Here is a 24148-nt window from a genome sequence, read left to right on the forward strand (position 1 = left end):
CGCAGTGGTTAAGAATCTGCCTGCCAATGTAGGGGACATGGGTTCGAGCCCTGGTCTGGGAAGATCCCACATGCCGCAGAGCAACTAAGCCCATGCGCCACAACTGATGAGCCTGCACTCTATAGCCCGTGTACCACAACTACTGAAGCCCGTGCGCCTAGAGCCCGTGCTCCACAACAAGAGAAGCCACTGCGATGAGAGGCCCATGCACCACAACGAAGAGTAGCCCCTGCTTGATGCAACTAAAGAAAGCCTGCATATAGCAATGAAGACCCAAGGCAGCCAGAAATAAATTAATTAATTTTTAAAAAAAGATAATTTGAACAGACTGATCACTAGAAGTGAAACAGAATCTGTAAATTAAAAAAAAAAAAAACCGAAAAACAAAACCCAAAAAACCCCCGGCAAACAAAAGTCCAGAACCAGATGGCTTTACTGGGGAATTCTACCAAACATACAAAGAACTTATTGTTCTCCAACTATTCCAAAAGATTGAAGAGGAGGGAACACTACCGAAGTCATTCTATGAAGCCACCATCACCCTGATACCCAAAATCACACAAAGACACCACAAAAAGAAATTACAGGCCAATATCTTTGATGAATATAGTTGCAAAAATCCTCAACAAAGTATTAGCAAACTGAATCCAACAGTACATAAAAAACATCATACACCATGATCAAGTTGGATTCATTCCAGGGTTTCAAGGATGTTTCAAACACATGCAAATCAATTAATGTGATGTACCAAATCAGCAAAAGAAAAGACGAAAACCAAATGATCTTCTCAATAGATGCAGAAAAAGCATTTGATAAAATTCAACATCGATTCATGGTAAAAACTCACACCAAAATGGGTACAGAGGGAACACATCTCAACAATAAAAGCCATTTATGGGACTTCCCTGGTGGTCCAGTGGTTAAGAATCTGCCTTCCAACGCAGGGGAGGCAGGTTCAATCCCTGGTTGGGGAACTAAGATCCCACATGCTGCAGGGCAACTAAGCCTGTGCACCACAACTACTGAGCCCCTGTGCTCTAGAGCCCGCATGCCACAACTAGAGAGAAGCCCATGCACTGCGACGAAAGATCCCGCATGCCACAACCAAGACCCAACACAGCCAAATAAGTAAATAAATTTTAAAAATAATAAAAGCCATTTATGACAAACCCGTAGCCAATATAATACTCAATGGTGAAAAGCTGAAAGCCTTCTTGCTAAATTCAGCAACAAGACAAGGATGCCCACTCTCACCACTTCTATTCAACATAGTATTGAAACTTCTAGCCACAGCAGTCAAACAAGAAAAATAAATAAAATGTGTCCAGATTGGAAGGGAAGAGGTAAAATTGTCTTTCTATGCAAGACTCTATACAGAAAACCCTAAAGCCTCCGTACAAAAACTGTTAGAATAAATGAATTCAGTAAGGTAGCAGGATTAGTATACAGAAATCTGTTACATTTCTTTATACTAACAAATATCAGAAAAGGAAAGTAAAAAGAAAAAGTGTTTAAAATTGCATCAAAAAAAAAAACCAACCTAGAAATAAACTTAACCAAGAATGTGAAAGAACTATACACTGAGAACTATAAAACATTGATAAAGGAAACTGAAGAAGATTCAAAGAAATGGAAAGATATCCTGTGGTCTTGGATTGGAAGAATTAATATTGTTAAAATGGCCATACTACCCAAAGCAATCTACAGATTTAATTCAGTCCATTTCAAATTACCAGTGACATTTTACACAGAATTAGAATAATCCTAAAATTTATAAGGAACCACAAGAGACTCAGAATTGCCAAAGCAATTCTGAGGAAAAAGAACAAAGCTGTAGGCATAATCTTCCCAGACTTCAGACAATACTGCAAAGCTACAGTTATCAAAACAGCATGGTATTGGTGCAAAAACACATATGGATCAAGGGACCAGAATAAAGAACCCTGGAGTAAACCCACACACCTATGGTCAATTACTCTTTGACAAAGGAGGCAAGAATATACAGTGGAGAAAAGACAGTCTCTTTAGCAAGTGATGTTGGGTAAGCTGGACAGCTGCATGTAAATCAATGAAATTAGAACATTCCCTCATACCATGCACAAAAATAAACTCAAAATGCCTTAAAGACTTAATATAAGACACGATACCATAAAACTCCTATGCCAACAAATTGGGACAACCTACAAAAAATGGATAGTTTCTATAAACATACAGCTTGCCAAAACTGAATCAAGAAGAAACAGATAATTTGAACAGACTGATTACTAGAAATGAAATAGAATCTGTAAAAAACAAAACAAAACAAAAAACACCCAAAAAACAAAAAAACTCCCTGCAAACAAAAGTCCAGGACCAGATGGCTTTACTGGGGAATTCTACCAAACATACAAAGAAGAACTCATCCTTCTCAAACTATTCCAGAAGATTGAAGAGGAGGGAACACTACCAAATTCATTCTACGAGGCCACCATTACATAGAATAAAACAAAGGGGGAAACATTCTTTGACATAAATCACAGCAATATTTTCTTAGATCAGTCTCCCAGGGCAAAATAAATAAAAGTAAAAATAAACAAATGGAACCTAAACAAATTTAAAAGCGTTTGCACAGTGTAGGAAATCATCAACAAAAAGGCAACCCACGAATGGAAGAAAATATTTGCAAATGATGTGATGAATAAAGGGTTAATTTCCAAAATATACAAAGAGCTCATACAACTTAATATCAAAAAAACAAACAACCGAGTCAAAAAATGGACAGAAGACCTAAATAAACATTTCTCCAAAAAGACATACAGCTGGCCAACAGGCACATGAAAAGATGCTCAACACTGCTAATTATTAGAGAAATGCAAATCAAAACCACAATGAGATATCACCTCACACTGGTGAGAATGGCCATCATCAAAACGTCTACAAATAATAAATGCTGGAGAGGGTGTGGAGAAATATTAATATATGGGAATATTAATATTCCCACTGTTGGTGGGAATGTTAATTGGTTTAGCCACTATGGAAAACAGTATGGAGGTTCCTTAAAAAACTAAAAATAGAACTACCATATGATCCAGCAATTCCTCTCCTGGGCATATATCCAGAAAAAACAAAAACTCTAATTCAAAAAGGTCCATGCACCCCTATGTTCATAGCAGCACTGTTTACAATAGCCAAGACATGGAAGCAGCTTAAGTGTCCATCAACAGATGAATGGATAAAGAAGATGTGGTGTATATATACAATGGAATGTTAATCATAAAAAAGAATGAAATATTGCCATTTGAAGCAACATGGATGGACGTAGAGATTATCATGCTGAGTGAAATAAGACAGAGGAAGACAAATACTGTATATCACTTATATGTGGAATCTAAAAAATAACACAAATGAGTTTATTTACAAAACAGAAACAGCCTCACAGACATAGAAAACAAACTTATGGTCACCAAAGGGGAAAGCGGGGAGGAGGGAAAAATTAGGAGTATGGGATTAACAGATACACAGTACTATATGTAAAATAGAAAAACAACAAAGATTTACTGTATAGCAGGGGACTGTATTCAATATCTGATCATAGCCTATAATGGAAAAGAATCTGAAAAAACATGTGTAACTGAGTCACTTTGCTGTATACCTGAAAATAATACAGTATTGTAAATCTATTATTCTTTAATTTAAAAAACGAAAGAATGATTTCTGGGTTCTAAGCATGAACAACTGGATGAATGATGATGCTCTTTATCGAAACGCAGAACACTGGAACAGAAAAAAGATGTGAACTTTTAGAACTGTTAGAGCTGCTTCTCAGGCATCCCTCCAAGTGGAAATGTTGGTTAAATGGTTCAGGACTGGAATAAGTTTTGTGTACAAATACGGAGAGGGAGAGTATGAGATTTACAAGAAAAATGTGGAATTGGAAGAAAAGAGAAGGCCTAGGACAGAGATTTGAGGAGTGCCAACATTTAAGGATCAACTAGTGGAGTATAAACTGGCAAAGGAGACAGAAAGAAAAGAACAAAAGGAAAATCTAAAGAATATGGTATCATGTAAACCAACAAGGAGAGAGTGTTTCAAGAAGAATTGGAGATCTCAATTGTTAAATGCTATTGAAAAGATGAATAAGATAAGAACACTTGGGGGGAAAGTGTTCATTAGGGATATGGATTTCATTGATATCTTTTAGAGAATGGTGGAAGCAGAAAAAAAACCTCATTGAATTGGTTAGGAAATGTTTGGGGTCTCAGATACTAGAAATAGATTATAGGCAACTTTTGACAAACAACAGTTTGTCTGTGAGGAGGCACAGACATAATGGCTCATAGCTATAGTAGAGTGTGGAATCCAGGGAAGGTTGTTTTTGTTTAATATGAGAGACTTGACAATGTTAAAATATTGAAGGACTCAATAGAGAGAAATGTTGAAAATTCAGGAGAGGAGATAATGTTAGAAGCCTCCAAGAAGGTGAGAAAGGATAAACATTTTCACAGGTAAAATGGATTGACCTTTGGTTTAAAAAGAGACCTCTCCATTGTAAAGGAGGGAAAGAATAGACTATGAGTAGAGCTACAGGTAAGTTTATAGATTTGATGGCAGGAAATAGAGAAAGTTTTTGTTTCAATGTTTCTATTTTCTGTAATGTGGAAGGCAAGATCATTTACTGAGACTGAGGAGGGGTAAGAAGGTTTGGTTCCAGATTTGAAGAAAGAAAATTTGAAGTAGTCTTTACAGCATGTGGGAGAAAGGACTAACTAGAGAAATTAAGAATCACTATGCAGTGTTAAGGATGGTAATTATTACATGAATATACCACTTGTGTCATTTTTCTGTGGGAGTATTCATCAGAGTGTAGGCCTGGTGAAGGTAGTTAGTTATCCTAGATTTGGGACTTCGTTAAGTGGGTGGGTGCATCAAAGAATAAAAGAGCAAAGGAATTTAGGGGCATGATGTTATTATGTACATGATGATATTGGCCAAACTTATAAATATTTTCCTAGAAGAAAAAAAAAACACCATTCTTTACAAGGTAGTCCTGTTTTGTTTTGTTTTTTTTTTTGTCTGTGCTGCGTGGCTTGTAGGATCTTAGTATCCCAATCAGGGATCGAAACTGGGCCCTCGGCAGTGAAATCAATGAGTCCTAACCACTGGACCACCAGGGAATTCCTGGTAGTACTATTTTTATAGAAGGGATAAATGGAAACAACTATCCTGGTGGCCAGTCACTAGGGGGAAATGGTATTATTTTCTATAGTGACCACCAAACTGAAACAGTAGCACTGTTTTATACTTTTTATTATGAAAAATTGGAAACTTACAGAAAAATGATGAGACTAATGTAATGTGTTCCTATTGTACTCATCACCTACTTTTAACAGTTTTGACGTATTATTTTTTATCTATTTTTATATTTTTGTTTATACTTAAATATGTATCTCTAAACAAGAACATTTCCCTTTCAAATCACAGTACCATTATTGCATCTAACAAAGTTATCTATAATTTTTAATATCATCTCATACCCAGTCCATATTCAAATTTCCCATTTGTCCCCCAAATGGTTTTATGGATGGTTTGTTCAAACCAGGATCTAATCAAGGACCTTGTGTTACATTTGGTGAAGTCCTTTTTAGACAGAAATCCTGTGTTTTCCAGGAATCTTTTGGGTCTTTGGGCTATTTGTATCTGCCTCATTATAATCCTCTCAGTTCTATTTCCTATATTCCTGTTGAACTTTCTTTCCAGTTCTGAGGGTCTTTAAATTAGACGCTGCTTTACTCTGGCAAAGTACCCAATGAGTACATTCTTTATAAGAGTCAGAGACACTTTCCCTCCTGATTGACCCAGTGACTGATGACTGACTTACCACAAAATCTATTAGCACTTCTTCAGTTGTTGGTGTAAAACTAGAAGCCCTAAAGGAATACTTACTAAAATTTAAGGAAGGGGTTCCTGCATTTGCTTGATAAGGAAATAAGATGGAAGATTGTGCCCTTGTTCTATTAAACCTGTTCAGCATTAAAACTATTATTCTGTACCACTAATTGCTGGGTTGTTAGAGTTTCTGTAGTTCTTTATAAACTTGAGCCCTAAGGAATCTATAAGGATATAAGTAAGGAAAAACTAGAAAGCTGCTTTTTCCAACAAGATATGCCTACTTTTACTGCTGCATTAGATCTTCATAAGGACTTCTAACATTTCACTTTTGAAGGACCCTGAGATTTTTAGGGCCATTTTATGCATTCATATTTAATGATCACTTTATTTTGCATCTTCCTGCCCCTGTGAACTCTTTGGAACAACTAGAGTATAAACACAGTTCATTCCATGGAATTCTAGATATACTTTCTTTTTTTAAAAAAATATATTTTATTTATTTTTATGGCTGTGTCAGGTCTTGTGGCACGTGGAGTCTTTGATGAGACATGACATGCAGGATCTTTTTTTTTTTTTTTAATAAATTTGTTTATTTATTTTTGGCTGTGTTGGGTCTTTATTGCTGTGCTTGGTTTTTCTCTAGCTGTGGCGAGCGGGGGCTACTCTTCATTGTGGTGTGTGGACTCCTCATTGTGGTGGCTTCTCTAGTTGCGGAGCACGGACTCTAGGTGCACAGGCTTCAGTGTGGCATGCGAGCTCAGTAGTTGTGCCTTGCGGGCTCTAGAGTGCAGGCTCAGTAGTTGTGGCACACAGGCTTAGTTGCTCTGAGGCATGTGGGATCTTCCTGGACCAGGGACTGAACCCATGTGGCTTGCATTGGCAGGCGGATTCTTAACCACTGCGCCACCAGCGAAGTCCCACGGGATCTTTAGTTGTGGCGTGTGGGCTGTTCATTGCGGCGCATGGGCTTCTCTCTAGTTGTAGCATGTATGTTTTTTCTTCTCTAGTGGTGCGCAGGCTCTAGAGCACATGGGCTCTTTGTTGTGGTGCACGGGCTCCAGAGCACGTGGGCTCTCTAGTTTCAGTTTCAGTACATGGGCTGTCTAGTTGAGGCACGTGGGCTTTAGTTGCCCCACGGCACGTGAGATCTTAGTTCCCTGACCAGGGATTGAACCCGCGTCCCCTGCATTGGAAGGCGGATTCTTTATGACTGGACTACCAGGGAAGTCCCTCTAGATATACTTTCAACCAAAAATAAATTTAATATCTGGATAGAATATTTTCTACTACAGATAAATGGTGTGTATAACTAGGGACCTATAATAATAAACTGCCAGTCTATAATAAGTTGGCAATCAGTCAAAAGTATCTATAAGTGTATTATTCTATTAGTGGGGCTTATTTTTACTGTGATTTGCAGAAAGGGTTTTTATACTTTTTGGTACCCATATCGTATCATATGCCATTATTATCTCAGGACCAAGACCAACAAGGAAGAAGTCTGTGTTGGGACAAAAAGGATTACCTAGGAAAGGGAATCTCTAGTTTCTTTATAGGTTGTACCAATTTCCTTAGCAATTTACTAAATTCTACCTTGTGTGTAAAATATTTTTGTCATCTAAAGTCTTTTGGAACTCTAGAGATGTATGAGCCATGGACTTTTGTTTGACCAAAGGGAAGGTATGTGTCTCCTTTAATATTCTCTAGTACTATATCTCTGTTCTAACTCCTGTCTCCAGACTTTGGGTAGAGGCAGGGGCAAATTCTCTTGTTCCGTTAAACTTTTTGATGTTGTGTTGAGTCATCGTTGCTGTGCATAGGCTTTCTCTAGTTGTGGCGAGCAGGAGCTACTCTTCCTTGCTGTGTGAGGGCTTCTCATTGTGGTGGCTTCTCTTGTTGCGGAGCATGGACTCTAGGCGCATGGGCTTCAGTAGTTGTGGCACGCGGGCTCAGTAATTGTGGCTCGTGGGCTCTAGAGCGCAGGCTCAGTAGTTGTGGCGCATGGGCTTAGTTGCTTCGCAGCCTGTGGGATCTTCCCGGACAAGACCTTGAACCCGTGTCCCCTGCATTGGCAGGCAGATTCTTAACCACTGTGCCACCAGGGAAGCCCTCCATAGACTTTTTTTTTTTTTTTGCAACTGTAATATAACTTTATTTCACTTGGTAAAAGCCAAAACTGATAGTTCTTAACATGGTATGTGGAGATCAAAATTAAAGAATACAAAGTACCTTAAAAAAAAAAGCATTCAGGGGCTTCCCTGGTGGTGCAGTGGTTGAGCGTCCGCCTGCCAATGCAGGGGACACGGGTTCGTGCCCCGGTCCAGGAAGATCCCACATGCCGCTGAGCGGCTGGTCCCGTGAGCCATGGCCGCTGAGCCTGCGCGTCTGGAGCCTGTGCTCTGCAACGGGAGAGGCCACAGCGGTGAGAGGCCCGCGCACCGAAAAAAAAAAAAAAAAAAACCTTTCAGCTCAATCCTGGTTCTTTCAATATTACTGCCAAACTTCTGTGAAAGAAGCCTTGTAATAAAGACTAACAGCAACATAGAAGATGATTTAAAAAAAAAAGTTCAATTAACAATCTAGAAAAAAGAAAGTGACTATAATACTTGATGACAGACATCATGTTTAAGTAGAAAACACAAAGATAGAAAAAAGTAATATCTCTGAAAATATTGCACAACTTCAGGTGTTTCCTCCAAATTTGCTTTATGTAATTGGATATAAATTAATGAACAAAAACTTAAGCAAGATACATGTAACAATTTAACAGAACCTGATAATCTAATTTCTTTCCATTTTTCTCAAACTCATTGTGGGGCTTATAAGAAAATTAACCAACATAGATACTGCTACAGTTGAATGTTAAATCTTTAAGTGCTTATGACATACTAAATTCTTCTATAATGCAATTATGAAGAACCCTTCAAGAGACTTGTGTTTTATATGTAGAAAAGTGTTAAAGTCAAATATTCAACTCAATATAAAATAATAAGAAACATTTCTGATTGTTTGGTTGAGATTGCTTCTCCTTTTGCTAATGAATGATTTTTTTAGCTGTAATATCACTGAGTTGAACAAATATGTCACCTTTGAGTACATTAAGAAAAATAAACACATGCTAAATGGATAAAACATTACAACTACATCCTTACTAGACCATCTCTACTTCTAACACTTCAGAAGCTTAGAGATTCAGTGTTCTTATATTAACTGCAAGAAAAAGATAAAAGAGAAATTCCTTCTTTTTTGAGATCACAACTATGAAGTCATGTGGTTATACAAATTCTGCATTTGTGTGCAAAACATGAAACACATTTATCTTAATTCTCCCTGCTTAGAATTGTCAGTCAACTAGCAGGACTGTTCTTCCAAGAAACAGAAACAGAGATGTGTTTTACATAACTTCAATAACCTCAGCACTACAATACAGGGAAGGAGGTCACAGGAAAGAATAAATCAAAATTGTTACAACTGAGAAACTTTTCTCAGTTTAACCATGGTGCCACTTTCATTTTTACATAAGCATGGTGGCATAATTCAAGCTCAATAAATCAGAATTCTTAGTGTTTGAAATTTACCTTGACTTTTAGTTATCACCATATTAACAACCAAACTAATTAGGTGAAACACATAAGAAAGGGTAATATTAAATCCCACTTTACTAGAGTTGGTTTCTTGACACATTAACTCATTTTTTTTATAGAAAAGGGATAGTGCATCTCAGCTTGCTTACACACTAGGAGATCACTTTGAATTCTGCATTTCCTAACTGCAAACAGATATAGCACTTATAACAGGTTATAAATAAAGTGGTTTTCAAGCATAGAGCCAGCCCCAACGATAATAATACACTATTTAAAAAGACCTAAGGCAATGAATTCCATTTCCAGTGGATAAAAGAACTGTACAAACAAGCTTAAAACTACTTTTTTTGTGCCAGTGTTGTAAAATGGAGCTTTTAATAAAACCTTGACCCAAATGCCAGCAACTTGAGAAAATAATTTGGGTGGGGGGGAGAAGAAAATTACTTCATTTAGGAAAAACAACCACTATCTTTTTCCTAATCTTCGACATACACAATTTAAACTTATACAGCTGCTTTAACACTTTACACAATTCCTATGTACTGGAGCAATAACAAGATCTAAATACAATTATATTCTTGAACACTGGGTCAAGGCTTTACATAAAAATACCTTCCTACTTTTCCCCCTAAGTTTCTAAAATATCACATACTTTTCCCCAACAGCTGCAGCCATTCAGGAATATTTAGGAAACTTTTGTGCATGATCTTAATCCCTAATCCCTGGCTTTTTGGGCTCAGTGACAAAAGATCAAAACCACCAAAAATGATGGTTCACTTGAAGTCAGATGAGAGACCCTGGCTCAGTCAGTCTCGTAGGACGAAAGCAGTGCTGCATCAACGGACTTCATGCAGGAGGGGCATGTGAAGGATCTCATCAACCAGTCGTCCATACAGTCCAGATGATAGATGTGCATGCACGGGAGAAATCGAATTGGGTCCCCATGAACAAAGTCCATCATACAGATCACACACTCCCAGATCTTTTTTTCTGATCCATCTCTTCCAGGTTCATAAACTCCTTTAGGCAGATGCTGTATAAGGCCTATTCTTTGAGCTATCCTAATTTGTTCCTCTTCAGTCAGCTGAGTTGCTAGGCGAGTCTGGCTAGGTGTTGGATGATAGACCGGAACTGGAACTTGTTCCTGATATGGCGGCGGCGGCTCCTGATCCTGCTCAGCCCCCTCGCCAAAGCTAGCCCGGTCGGACTGAGACTCGTGAAGCAGGGAGATGTCATCCGAAGTGGGGGACTTGAGGCAGTTCCCCATCTTCCGGGGCTGGGGTGTGTGATCTGTGTGCTGTTTTGACAGTCTTCTCCCCTCCATAGACTTTTTAATTAGGCCTTCTGTCATCGCAGAGTCACAGAGGATGTGTGAATTAAATTGATTTTTTCCCTATTATACTTTTTTCCTATTCTTGATTTTTATAATAATTTACCAGTCAACTTCACACTTCTCAACTGTGTATGGATCTATGGTGGGTTTTTTTTGCGACACGCGGGCCTCTCACCGCTGCGGCCTCTCCCGCTGCGGAGCACAGGCGCCGGACGCGCAGGCTCAGCGGCCGTGGCTCACGGGCCCAGCCGCTCCGCGGCACGTGGGATCCTCCCAGACCGGGGCACGAACCCGTGTCCCCTGCATCGGCAGGCGGACTCCCAACCACTGCGCCACCAGGGAAGCCCGGATCTATGGTTTTGATTGCACAGTCTCTCATGACATTTTCTCTGACAGCAGATACTAGTTGACTTCCTGTTTTTGGAAACTCCTCTTATTTCTAGTTTTGTGGTTTACCATTCCTAAACTCTGGACAAGTACCTCTTCCATTACTAGCAAAGCAATCAAGTCCAGCTCTTGTTAGTTATTAGTTGTAATAGCACTCTCCATGAACCCTTGATTAAACTATTCTTCCCTCACCTGTCCATTGGCAAAAATACATATACCCCTAATTTCTATCTCGTATGTTACCTTGCTCCATGTAATTCCATTTAATCTTGTACAGTTAAACTGGGCAGATCATTTTGGCAAATCCACATTGAGTACATGATCCTACGAAGATCTGTGCTTTTCATCAGCATAACTAAGATTAGGATCTGAAAGTAGCAGGAGGAGATGCTAGTGAGAGTGCACATGCTTTCAGGGCCATTCTTGTGGTTCTAAATAGTAAGATGACTTTTAACCAGACAGGAAATTTGAAAGTATAAAAATGGGCTGTAAATAAATCCGCACTTTCCTAGAAACAGACCTATTTTGGTCTGTTCTGCTTCGGGATTCTTATATATATAACTCTATATCCAAGATCTAGTTATTCCTTTTTATTTTAATGATCCTCCTCCGCTTCTCTAATACTTCCTGCTTGCTCTTTTTTTAAAAAATAAATTTTAAAATTTATTTATTTTTGGCTGCGTTGGGTCCCCGCTGCTGCATGCGGGCACTTAACAGCCGCGGCAAGCGGGGGCCAGCCCTCGCCGCGGCACGCGGGCCCCTCACCACGGTGGCCTCTCCCACCACAGAGCACAGGCTCCAGGCATGCGAGCCTCAGTAGCCGTGGCCCACAGGCTCAGCATTTGTGGCCTAAGGGCTCTAGAGCACAGGCCCAGCAGTTGTGGCACATGGGTCCAGTCCAGTCGCTTCGCGGCATGTGGGATCCTCCCAGACCAGGGATCGAACCTGCGTTCTCTGCACTGGCAGGGAGACTTCCAACCACCGCACCACCAGGGAAGCCCCCCTGCTTGCTCTTGAGTAAAATAAACTACTGATTCCTTGGCCTCTGTCTAGATCACCTAGCTTCTAGATCTTTGGTTAAATAACGACATCTGCCTAGTTCTTTCCCCATCGTGACTCCCCCTTGATCATCCCTTTCCCATATCAACTTTTATATCCATGTCTTGACTGTTTCCTCTACCTCTTGTTTTTAAATTATTGACAACTCTCTGGAGTATATTCGAAACCAAGGTGTTTTTTAAGGTTAGCTTTTATTAGTTTGCTTTTTTACTTTACATTTAAGGATTAGAAGTGAGAGTAGTTTAGGAGATACAGTTCAAGATAAGTACTAAAGCCATATTAAAGAAATAAAATAAGTTTGTCCATTCACTTTTCTCTTCAACTAAGACTATGGTGGGAATTTTTTTTTCCACAGAAGGCTACACTTAAGTAAAAATTCACCTAATTTAGATATTTTTAAAAGGTAGTTAATACATCAAAAATTGTCACTTTTTTTTTTTTGGGGGGGCCGTGCCACACACCTTGTAGGATCTTAGTTCCCCGACCAGGGATCAAACCCATGGCCCCTGCAATGGAAGCGTGGAGTACTAACCAATGGACCACCAGGGAATTTCCAAATTGTCACTTTCTTTTAAAAAAATTTTTTAGAGGCAGGAAGGGGAAAGAAATGTGGTAACAGAAAAGTGATTCCAACAGTACAGGCAGAGAGATCCAGCTTTTCCTTTTAAATAAGAGGCAGGAAAAGGAGATAGATAAAGAAACCCAGATAGATTTAGGGGCTGTTCACGTGCCCTGCATTATACTAAGCATTTTACGTTCATTATCTCATTTAATTTTCACAACTTCCCACTTTACATCTGAGAGAACAGGCTTAAAGCCCTGAGTAACTTGCTCAAGACCACACAGCTTGTAAACAGCTCCAGTCTGACTTTTAACTTCACACTCTCAACAGCTCTGCCTCTCTGGGTGGGTAAGAAAGTTACTTGTAGGTGAGATTGATGTTTGTTAAGTAGGAGTAAAGATCATCTTTCAATTTATAAAATTCCTTAGAAATCCTCTCATCTCACTGATTCTATATCACTTTATAAGAAAAGAAAACTAAGGTCCAAAGACTTTAAATAATTCAAATCCAAGCTAGTTAACCAGAAACATTCAGGCAGTGCTTTGCTCTGTATTTTAAAGCCTGGAATTACTTTATTTTTGTATTACATTATCAGGTTTTCTTCTATTTTACCAATTTACAAAATGTGATAGTATTATGTATATTGTTAATAAAAGTAACGTATATACTCTGTATAGAATTATCAGAGTATTTTAGGTAGAACAGGTTTTCGTTCAGTCTTCTTTTGTGATTTAATTGCCCATTTTTAAAAAAATTTTAAAAATTATCTAATGTCATTTGTTTTTATGTAATAATAAACATACATTTTATACATTAATAAACAATTTAATTTAATATATGCATTCTGTATTTTTTTGTGAAATTAATATTTTAGAGACTGGTGAGTCAGATTAGGCAGAAGATTTAAGGCTTAGAAAAGAAAGCTTTGGCTAGATAATATTAACAAAAGTGCTGGGATACAAAAGCAAGGAATATATTTTTTTTTTTTTTTTTTTTGTTGCGGTACGTGGGCCTCTCACTGTCGTAGCCTCTCCCGTTGCGGAACACAGGCTCTGGACGCGCAGGCTCAGCGGCCATGGCTCACGGGCCCAGCCACTCCGCGGCATGTGGGATCTTCCCGGACTGGGGCACGAACCCATGTCCCCTGCATCAGCAGGCTGACTCTCAACCACTGCACCACCAGGGAAGCCCCCAAGAAATATTCTTGATGGTGATTTAATTGTAGACTCTCAGGAACAAATGGGCCTAAAGTATTCAGTACTATACTGACACATGCTTTGTTATTTTAAGTAATAACCAGCATTGTTGACAGTGGACCAGTTACAGACTTTTTTTGATAAATGTCAAGATCTAAAAGAGGAAGAAATTGAGGCTGATGGTCCATGAGAAGACAGGTCACCTATACCAAGAAATGGATACTTTTAGTTAAAACTTTTAAGTATTCATGTGCTATGGATGATAGTAGCTTTCAATAGAAACGCTCCCAGAATTTACCTATCCTAAAGTGTCATTTGGAGGAAAATTATTGATAAGATTATAGTTCCTTCCCAACAAACAGCCAATCTAATATATGATCTATACAAAATAAACTGTAAAACTTACATATTATATAATATGTTGAAATGCATTGTGATAAGTATAAAGAGAAGGGTCAGATCTATTCAGTGGAAAATTAGTTTTTCTCTTAAATTATCCCAGAACAAGGTAGACCCTAACTGGGTATTAAAAATATGTTAAGGGGCCTCCCTGGTGGGGCAGTGGTTGAGAGTCCACCTGCCGATGCAGGGGACACGGGTTCGTGCCCCGGTCCGGGAGGATCCCACATGCCACGGAGCGGCTGGGCCCGTGAGCCATGGCCGCTGAGCCTGAGTGTCCGGAGCCTGTGCTCCACAAAGGGAGAGGCCACAATGGTGAGAGGCCCGCGTACCGCAAAAAAAAAATAAAAAATAAAATGTTAGGTAATGACACTGCATGGGTGAATAAAACATGACTCTGGTCCTCAAGGAGCTTAAAATGTATTAAGAGAGATGATTAAGTAAACAGACAACTGCAATTCAATGTATAAAGTGCTATAATACTGTTAAGTCCAGGATTCTATGAAGTCACATAAAAGGGGCACTAATATCAGAGTAAGGTGGGATCATTACTACCCATGATATGAATCCTCAAGCACTTAGCATAGTGCTAAGCATATGGTAGGCATTCAATATTTGATAAATTGGAACGTACCTGATTTAAAAAACAAAACAAAACATGAGCCTGGACTTAATTTTTTCTTAAAACAATGTCTTTAAACTTTATACCAAAATGTGTTTCTTTATGAATCCTTTTCATGTTGCAATAGTAATTTCAGTGACCTTGTAAATTAATCAGTACCTACAGCTGATTCTTGAATGTAACTGCTACTAGACAACAGGAAAGACTGTACTTCAGGAGGAGCTGTGTCCCATAGTGCTGGACACATAGTAAATGTTCAAAAATAACAACTACTTAGTTTTTTTTAAAGCTTCAGAATTTATTCAGTAATTCTCTACCCTCACCACCAAATTCTTTAAAGGAATTTCTTATTAGTAATTATTAAGATTGTGTATAAGTGAGAACTTGAAAAGTATGATTCTTGTGCAATAATAAACACTATATTAACCAGTGGGAACTCTGAACAAGTAAATGAAAGTTGTCCTTGGCAAATCTGAAATAAAAATGGCTTACAAATGTTATATGGTATACTAGGGACACTTTACATATGATTGGAGTTAAAACTAATGCATATGAGCAATTAGAGATCAATGCTAAATTCTATGGTAATGACTGTAAATACATTATGACTTCATTGATTAATTCAATAAATATTAGGCTTCAACTTTATGATACAGCCTACACTAGGCCCAGAGATAGATTAAAAAATACAGTCTGGGGAACGAGGAAGAAAACATAATCATTGTACAGTGTGATTTAATGCTACTATAGAAAAAGTACAAAGTACTGTCGGTGTATAAATTAAGAGCAGCTAATGGTGCAGAGAAGGAAAAATTGGTATGAAATGGATTAGTCATATGTGCTTAATTTTTTTAAAAAACAGGCAATATGATATAATTTTATTGTGACTATATCTTATTTGTTATCTGATGTATTTTTTAGGAACTTGTATAGTATTTTTCTATTTTGTGAAAGGAGATTAAAAAACCCCAAGGGCTATTTATAAGTTATGAATTAGTTGAACATGCCAAGAACTCCTATTTCTCATCATACTGTAGTGTACCTTTTATAAACTATATTCAAAGCCAAGTGGATATAATTCAGTGAGTAAATAAGATATCTACTTGGTCAACTATTTAGTAGGTTGTGCAGACCTAACTAGTAGGAATAATTATATGTTTTAAAAAGATTATACAGTTTCTCTTAAATATTAACTAGCTTTGATCAACTTAACAGTCCTTTTTCTTATTTCTTATTAAGGGTCTGCTGTATTTGTTGGTAACAGACCAGGGGTTTCTCACTGAAGAAAAAGTTGTTTGGGAAAGCCTACACAATGTCGATGGTGATGGAAATTTCTGTGACTCAGAATTTCATCTGCGGCCTCCTTCTGATCCAGAAACTGTATACAGAGGACAACAAGATCAGATAGATCAGGTAAATCTGTTGTTTTATCTTCTTCATATTGTTTAAAGTGCTCATTCCTTTCAAATGTGAATTTAGTTATCCAAATTTTTGAACTAAAAGTTGTTCATTAATATACTTGTGAAATTTTCCTGACACTTCCTAAATAGTTAAGTGATTATTCTACATGTACATTAATTGTACACTTTGGTTCAGAAGACCAGATTATATTGAACTGTGAAGGTCATGGTAAAGAGTTTAAATTTTATTCTAATTGTAGTAGGGAAGGTATGCGAAGTATTAAACATGGAAGTGACATGATCTACTTTACCTTTTTTTTAAATTGAGGTAACATTAGTTTATAACATTATATGTTTCATGTGTATAACAGTATGTTTCTACTTCTGTAAAAAAATATGGAATGCTTCACAAATTTGAGTGTCATCCTTGCATAGGAGCTGTGCTAATCTTCTCTGTATCGTTCCAATTTTAGTATTTATGCTGCTGAAGCGAGCACTACTTTACCTTTTTAAAAACCTGCTATGTGGCAAATGCATAGGAAGGACACGGTTGTAAGCAGACTAGCAGTCCAAGCAAGAGGTGATGATGGCTTAGCCTTGGTGGTAGAGATGAAGAGACAAGTACATATTTGAGATCTATTTTGGTTAGTCAGAAAAAGTAGAAAAGAGGGAATCTTGAAGATAGCATACACTGGATAAAGAGTAGGGGGGTGTTCTAAGCCTTAGAGTCCAAGGTAAGGAGGAACAGACACTTACAGCAGGAGCTGCACTACTGAGCAGAATTCTTATTTGGAACTGAAACAGATGAGATTTTTGCCTGCTATTGGTTGGTAGGCTTAGAGCCACAAGTGTGTTTATTACTAGAAGTATAACAGTGATGTGACATTTTCCTCAACTGAGGCAGAAATATGTTTATGTTAAACAGTTGGCACATGTTTTGCTGATAACAATTTAAGTGCATAGAGACTGTGTTCATTTAACCATTATTCATTGAGCAGTTGTACTGAGCACTATAACTGCATCCTGGGGACACAAAGATAAATCATTCAGTCCTGTCCTCAAAGATTCTTCAGTCTAGTTGGGGAGGCAGGTATTTGACCAACTAATATCATATGTTAAGTTCTATAATGGTAATTTGAATAGCAAGCTATGAATGGATGAAAGAATACTTGATTCAAACAAATACTAATCTTTCTAGGACTCTTGGCCTTCCTTTGACAAACAGCCATAATAATCAACATACTCATTTTCCTTCAGAAGATATACAGGAGCATGGTTTTTTAAGTGTTACTTAAGAGAAATATACAGGATTTTTCTAACTACTGTGTGTAAAAAATATTGGCACAGGAATGAAGTAAAGCAATAGATTGCCACAGTAATCTAGCCGTGAGGTGTTGAGAATACATGTATGATATTGTCTTTAAAAGTAGCAATGAAGGGACTTAGCAAAGAGCAGAGTTTGAAGAATTGAGGAGAAAACTTTGAAGGACAAATTCTTGATGTCAGTAAGATAATCATGCTAGATAGTACAAGGTCTTCACAGGCAACAACCTTTTACATATCCTCTGTGGTTATTTAAAATTCTCTTATTTTGAGGGTAGATTGGGGGAGGTGCACAAGAGTAGTCAAGTTTCATTCAGCACTAATTCTTAATAAAAGTGGATGTTTTGTTAGATAATATAACTTTTGACCAAAGATGCATCACTTTCTCTCATAGGAAATAATCTGGGGGTGTGTGTGGGAGGAGAAAGGCATAGTTAAGTAACTGAATATGATTGTATGATGGACAGCTATGTTGGCTTTAAAAATCATCTTTTGGGAGAATATTTAATAAATAATCTTGGGAAGTTCTTATAACCTTTTTTTAAACAGAAGACTTTTATAACATTAAATGGAAAAGAAAGCAGATTATGATAGTTTCAGGGGTTGGGAGATGTGTTTGTGTTTGTATGTGAATATAGAAAAAAATGATTAATATATAACAATTATATATTAATTGTTAACAGTAGTTGGCTCTGTGTAATGATATTATGGTAATCTTAACTTTCTTATTTATGCTTTTTTACTTTGTAACAATTTTCTACAGACATGTGTTTTTTTTTTTAAGCTTTTCTGAATGCCTTATATACTGCTTCTAGAAGGAATTTCAAATGAATATTTAAAATATTTATAACAATGGCAACATCACTGAAATAATTTCATACCTCCCAAACAAATATATAGAAAACTTCTATTTTTACATTTACCCTCTGGTATGTTTTTTAAAAGCCACTCTGATAGGTTTGTAGATATAACCCCTATATTTCACACACGTTAGTTCTTGGATAAAATCTCATAGCTAAAAATGGTTATCATTTAATTTCTTAGGACTATCTTATGGCATTATCTCTACAACAAGAACAGCAGAGCCAAGAGATCAATTGGGAACAAATACCTGAAGGAATCAGTGATTTGGAACTAGCAAAGAAACTCCAAGAAGAAGAGGATAGACGAGCTTCTCAATATTACCAGGAACAGGAACAAGCAGCAGCAGCTGCTGCTTCTGCTTCTACACAGGCCCAGGTAAAAACTAGTGTTCTGATCCTTAAATATAATGATCACTTTAGCAATAAAGAAATTTGTGCTGAGATAAAAACTTTTAAGTTAGGTATTGACTCTGTTAGCATTTTTAGCATCCATGGATTTTATGACATTGTTCTAAGTTTGTGATTATCTTAATATATTTCTAATTTAGTTAATTTTACTTTTTCTGAAGTTCTGATGGGAAGATTTTCCAAATTTATTAAGTTCTTAATAGCTTCAAACAATATAAACCAATATGAACAAATCTTTCCTATCAATTAGAAGGCAGTATGAGGTACTGCTGGAAAGAATGTAGACTTTGGAGCCAGATAAATGTGGATTTGCATTTTCTGCTTCTGTCTCCCCTTACTAGGTGCAACATGGACAAAGTCCTCTACGTCTCTTAGCTTCATTTTCCCTATCTGGAAAAAAGAAGATAATACTTAACCCTTAGGTTTGTGGTTAAGAATAAATTATGTTAGCATTTAATCCAATGTTTGACATGTGCTAAGTATTCAACAAAAGTTAGCACCTTTCCACTTTCCCCAGCTAAATGTTTTAAGCACTGAAAATGTAACTAAGGGGGTTTCTATTTCTTAAATCTCATTTCATTAAATGAAAAAAATATTCCCCTTCTTTTATGTTTGTACCATGCTAGAACTATTCCTTTGATTTGGGTATTCAAGAAAGCTTGATGCCCTTTAAGATCTGATGAAACTTTTAAATATAGAGGTCTCTATTAAAATAGGTATAACATTTCTATTTCTAGAAATATTGACTACTCCAAGCTTAAAATTTAAAACCTACCATGTTATGATTAGCTTTTCACTAAAAAAGTTCTCTCATTGCACAGAATACACATTTCACACTCTGAGTCCTCAGGGGTTTTTTTCCCTCCTTTTAAAATCTGTTTATTATAGTATTTAATGAGATCTTGGAAAACTATTGTAGCTTGCCAAAAGGTGTCACTTTCTTTAACATTTCCTAAACTTTAACACAAGTTATCTTGAATTTGAGTCTTCAGGCAATATAATGCTATATGTTATTTATTGTTTGAAGTTCCTTTTACTTAGAATAATGGATACATTAATTATATCTATTCTGAATGATAGAGGCAGTTATTCAGATACCATATCACATAACAAGTCTATACACCAATAGCCTTTTTCCACTAATAATTCATTTCACTCCTGTAGTTTTTCTTTCTAGATAACTATGCTTAAGCATCTTGGAAAAATTGTGGTAATTTTTTCCTGTTTATTTTTCTTAAAGCAAAGCCAGCCAGCACAAGCCTCTCCATCGAGTGGCAGACAATCTGGGAATAGTGAACGTAAACGAAAGGAACCTCGAGAAAAAGATAAAGAAAAAGAAAAGGAAAAAAATAGCTGTGTCATTTTGTAACAAGTGTGGGTCATGTTGGAACCATCTGTATGTCTTCAGAAACAAAACCATAGGAGGAAAGGAAGAAAAACCGATAAATACCGTCTGTGCCTGATTTCCCAATGGATTTTGTTCATGTTTTTCAGGGGAAAGGTTGTTACTTAGTTACAATCAGACTTTTTCAAGTCACACAGTACACTCTTCATGAGCTGGAGTTTCATGTTACAAGTTGAAAATGCTGTGTGTTGTCATTCATGAAAAATAATGCACTTGTAGCCAAATAAGCAAATCACAGCAAATTTGTGTCATAGTGACATTCATAACTCATATCAGTTAGTAAGCTATTTCATCTTCTATTCTAACAATGAATAGTATTCATTGTTTCCTTCCTCAAATCTAAATATTAGCACAATAATTTCTGAAATTAATTTTTACAATGTAAAATTATGATCTAATCCATGAGAAACCAGGGGTTTAATATAGATTTAAAAAGAAAAGAAAAGACACAAATAACAAGAATAAATAACCCTCAATTATATATTGGACTAGTTCAGCCCTTGAACAGCTTTACGTTTCTTTAGGAATGTACATTTTAGATATATCTTGAGAACTGATAATGGAGCTTGGATTTAATTTGGATAGAAAAAAAAAGATTTGTATTTCTTTTCCAATAAAAAAAAATTACATAACACCAATACTCATCAAAATCAAATCTTAATAACTTTGTAGTGTTATAAAATTTGAGGAATTTTGAAATCTTTAATAAAGGTTACTTGGACCACAGTTACTATTTATTGATAGTGTGATAAGTGAGTATAAAGAGGAAACCATGTGGATGCTAGGCCTTGTAAATATGGAGATGTAGAAATAGAAAAGGAGATAGTTCAGTGTCTACCTTTTTCTAAAATTACCTTGAACCTTAAATTTTAAATGTTTATTTTCTAGAAAATTAAGTATACTTATTAAAACCAACAAAAAAGCACATTTTTGAAATGATGTTAGATACTCTCTCAGTCTAGTGGAAAAACATTAGTAAAAATCTGTTTGAGGATAAGAATCTGGAGGAATTTATGTAGAAGCAATCAGATTATTCTAACTTATGAGAACCAAATAAACCTATAACATCTTATAGTGTTTCTAGGATTCAGAAAGAATATTTATTGAACTTTATTATGAGGCAACACATATTTTCCTGTATTTCTATAGTTTGGAAAACTATCCTTAATAGTCCTTTTTATATGCTTTATATTTAAAAGTTTGTTTTAGTCATTTTTGAAAAGACTGTTGCTGCTGCAAGTAGTTACGTGATTTACATTCTAAGCCTCAGTAAATTTGTTTGTTCAAGAGCATCTTAATCTAACCTGAGCATCCACTTGGAGAATGCTTTTTGTGGTCTGGGGTGACAAAAGACTACACAAAAAATGTGGTCTTGATTTCTTAAGCTATGTCCTTAACATTCTCCGTGATCCAGGACCAGATATAAGATAAATCTATATGTAAAAAGTAAAGTCTTATTTATGGAAGAAATTATTCTAAGGGAAATATCCAGGGTCAAGCTGTATCTTTTACATCCTTCTATATTGCATGTCTGTTTATGTTATGCCATTTGTTATTCCTTCAAATTTCATATGCTAGCATAAGTCATCAGAGAACCTGTTTGGGGTATAAAACTTTCATACAAAATATTTGGTTAGTCTCTTAATAATAACCCAGAATATGTGTATATTGCTAAAGTAATCAAATGTACTACAGAATTCTCTATTGGCTCAAACAAGTTGATTTTTAGGCCAAGTTTATTCTTGATATCACTCTGTTGGTTAAAGGAGGAAACTCAAACCTCAGTGTTTGTTTTTCCCAGAACAGATAGTAGTGACAGTGCATTATATTTTATTAAGAAGCAAAACAATAAATCCTTAGAAATTTTAAAAAACATATTTGAGGCATATTTTCCCATAATTATATACTTAACTATTTATTGCCCTTGCAAAATATATGTGTAGAAGGTATTCTTCTGTTAATTGTTACTGTCTTAATTTGTTCCAAAGATAACACTGCCATTCTGCAGTCCCATTAGAAGAAAAAAAAATTCACTCAAAACCAGCAGTGCTGCTATCAGATAAGTAAATGTCAACGTATACTTATAAGAAATAACTAAGAAATGTAATGTGTTTGTTAATTCAACCTTTTTCTATGTAATATTTCCCAGTCAGGCTTTCTTACATTCCTGGAATTCAGTTTGATATACCAAGAGTAATAATGATAAAATGTTTACTTTGAATACTGTGGGGGAAAATTAAATGTTCAATTCTATTAAAAAAAAAAAAAACTTCTGAGAGATACTGGTTTCCCATCCTTGAAAGTTATAAAGAATTTAGAGCTATTATGTCTTTATTTTGCTCAAGTCAACAAATTACATATTCAGACATTTCATTGTTGGTTTAGGTGCACTGGAATTTGATAGTGGTATATTAAAGTCTTTCCTTCACAGTATTTTATAATGCTTGAAAACTGTTACATGTGCACTGCTAGTAGAAATTAGAACTTAAACATTTTTGTTTTTAAGATTTATAGGCTAGATTAGAGACACATTTGCATCAACCAGTCACCTCTTCTGCAACCAGAGCTAGCAAAAGAAGCAGATGAATGAATGGATATGGTCATTGAACTGTCTCATACTTCAAAGACTTTTCCTTAAGGTTAGTGACCAGTCTTTGTTAACAGTATGAAAATTTTCTTCATGTTAATCCCATTGAATCAACAACGCTGTGATTTATAATATGTTATCAACACTAAAAAATACATCGTGTGTGTGTGTATGTGTGTGTTTCTGAAGCAAGGATCCATGACTTCTAATAGATTCTCAAAGGAGTCTCAGATTTAAGAATCATCATCACCAAGCTGTTTAAGGCAGCTAAAATTGGAATTGGCTGCTTCCTATAATATGCTGTTTCAATGTGCGTAGTTAAAGTAACTTATTTCATGTTTCAAAATGTCAAGTTAGTAGTTGAATGAGACATAGATTTAAGGTTAAGATTAGTCTTTGGAATATATGTATATATTTTTTGTCTAAAATTTCTAGTATTTGACTACTTATGTTTTGAATTCTTCCTCATACTTCTTGATCTTAGCTTAATTAAGCAAGTTACTATCAGAGATTAGTTGACTGAACCCAACATTAACCATTTTGTACTTTCACAAAACCTTAACATTTTGTTTTTAATGAATCACCAACTCAGTTCACAAAGAGACAGAAGATCTTGAGAGGAAAGAGGACTAGAAGTAAAATATATATTTAAGGAAAGAACTATCATATTAATGTTGGCATATAAAGCAGATATTTGTAAAATTCTGCTGGAGAAAAATCAAGGCAAGAATTTCTAGAACTGTCCTAAAACAATCTCATTTATTTAAATTTTTTTTTTAAAAAAAGCAAAAAGCAAATTGATTGTAAAACATGATGGAAAGCTTATGGCTTTTACCTATCACAGAATATTTGGGCATACAACTTAAACTATAATAATAAATTTACTAATGTTTGATAAAATAAGATGGAGGCATTAAAGATGGCATATAGTTTGTATTTTAAGGTGTGGGAAATGTGAAATTCTGAATCATTTTGTCTAAAAACCTGGCTTTTATCTTGCCTTCAGCAAATTTACCATGCCTCAATTTACTCTAAATATCTAAAGGATGCTAATTTTTAGTGCTTTGCACCTTGGAATAAAGGGCATAGTATAAGCACAGGGTATTATTGAAATAATCATAAATATTACACACATCTTTTGTTCTTGAATGT

The 24148-nt window shown here is 36.2% G+C and overlaps 2 protein-coding genes across 3 annotated transcripts in view; one reads left to right on the top strand and one right to left on the bottom strand.

The window, feature by feature from the left end:
- Nucleotides 1–24148, top strand: part of MINDY2 (MINDY lysine 48 deubiquitinase 2) — a 113498-nt gene that overhangs the window by 48779 nt on the left and 40571 nt on the right. Inside the window, exons 7-10 of one of the 2 annotated variants that reach the window (XR_014296393.1) lie at nt 16250–16423; nt 18778–18972; nt 20245–22472; nt 22916–23048. Coding sequence is in view for 1 of the 2 variants with exons in the window: in XM_082648919.1 (XP_082505045.1) it covers nt 16250–16423; nt 18778–18972; nt 20245–20373 (498 nt within the window). In the remaining variant the exon portion in view is untranslated. Of the gene's footprint in view, nt 1–16249; nt 16424–18777; nt 18973–20244; nt 22864–22915; nt 23049–24148 lie in introns of those variants that run through there. The other variant, XM_082648919.1, reaches the window with a different exon arrangement.
- On the bottom strand, nt 10255–10803 carry LOC309818587 (RING finger protein 11-like; the record flags this gene model as incomplete). Its single annotated transcript, XM_082648345.1, has 1 exon — nt 10255–10803. The coding sequence occupies one exon, from the start codon at nt 10801–10803 to the stop codon at nt 10255–10257; it is 549 nt and encodes a 182-aa protein (XP_082504471.1).

This window comes from Grampus griseus (assembly GCF_964374135.1).
Source record: "Grampus griseus genome assembly, chromosome: 2".
NCBI classification, from domain to species: Eukaryota; Metazoa; Chordata; class Mammalia; order Artiodactyla; family Delphinidae; genus Grampus; species Grampus griseus.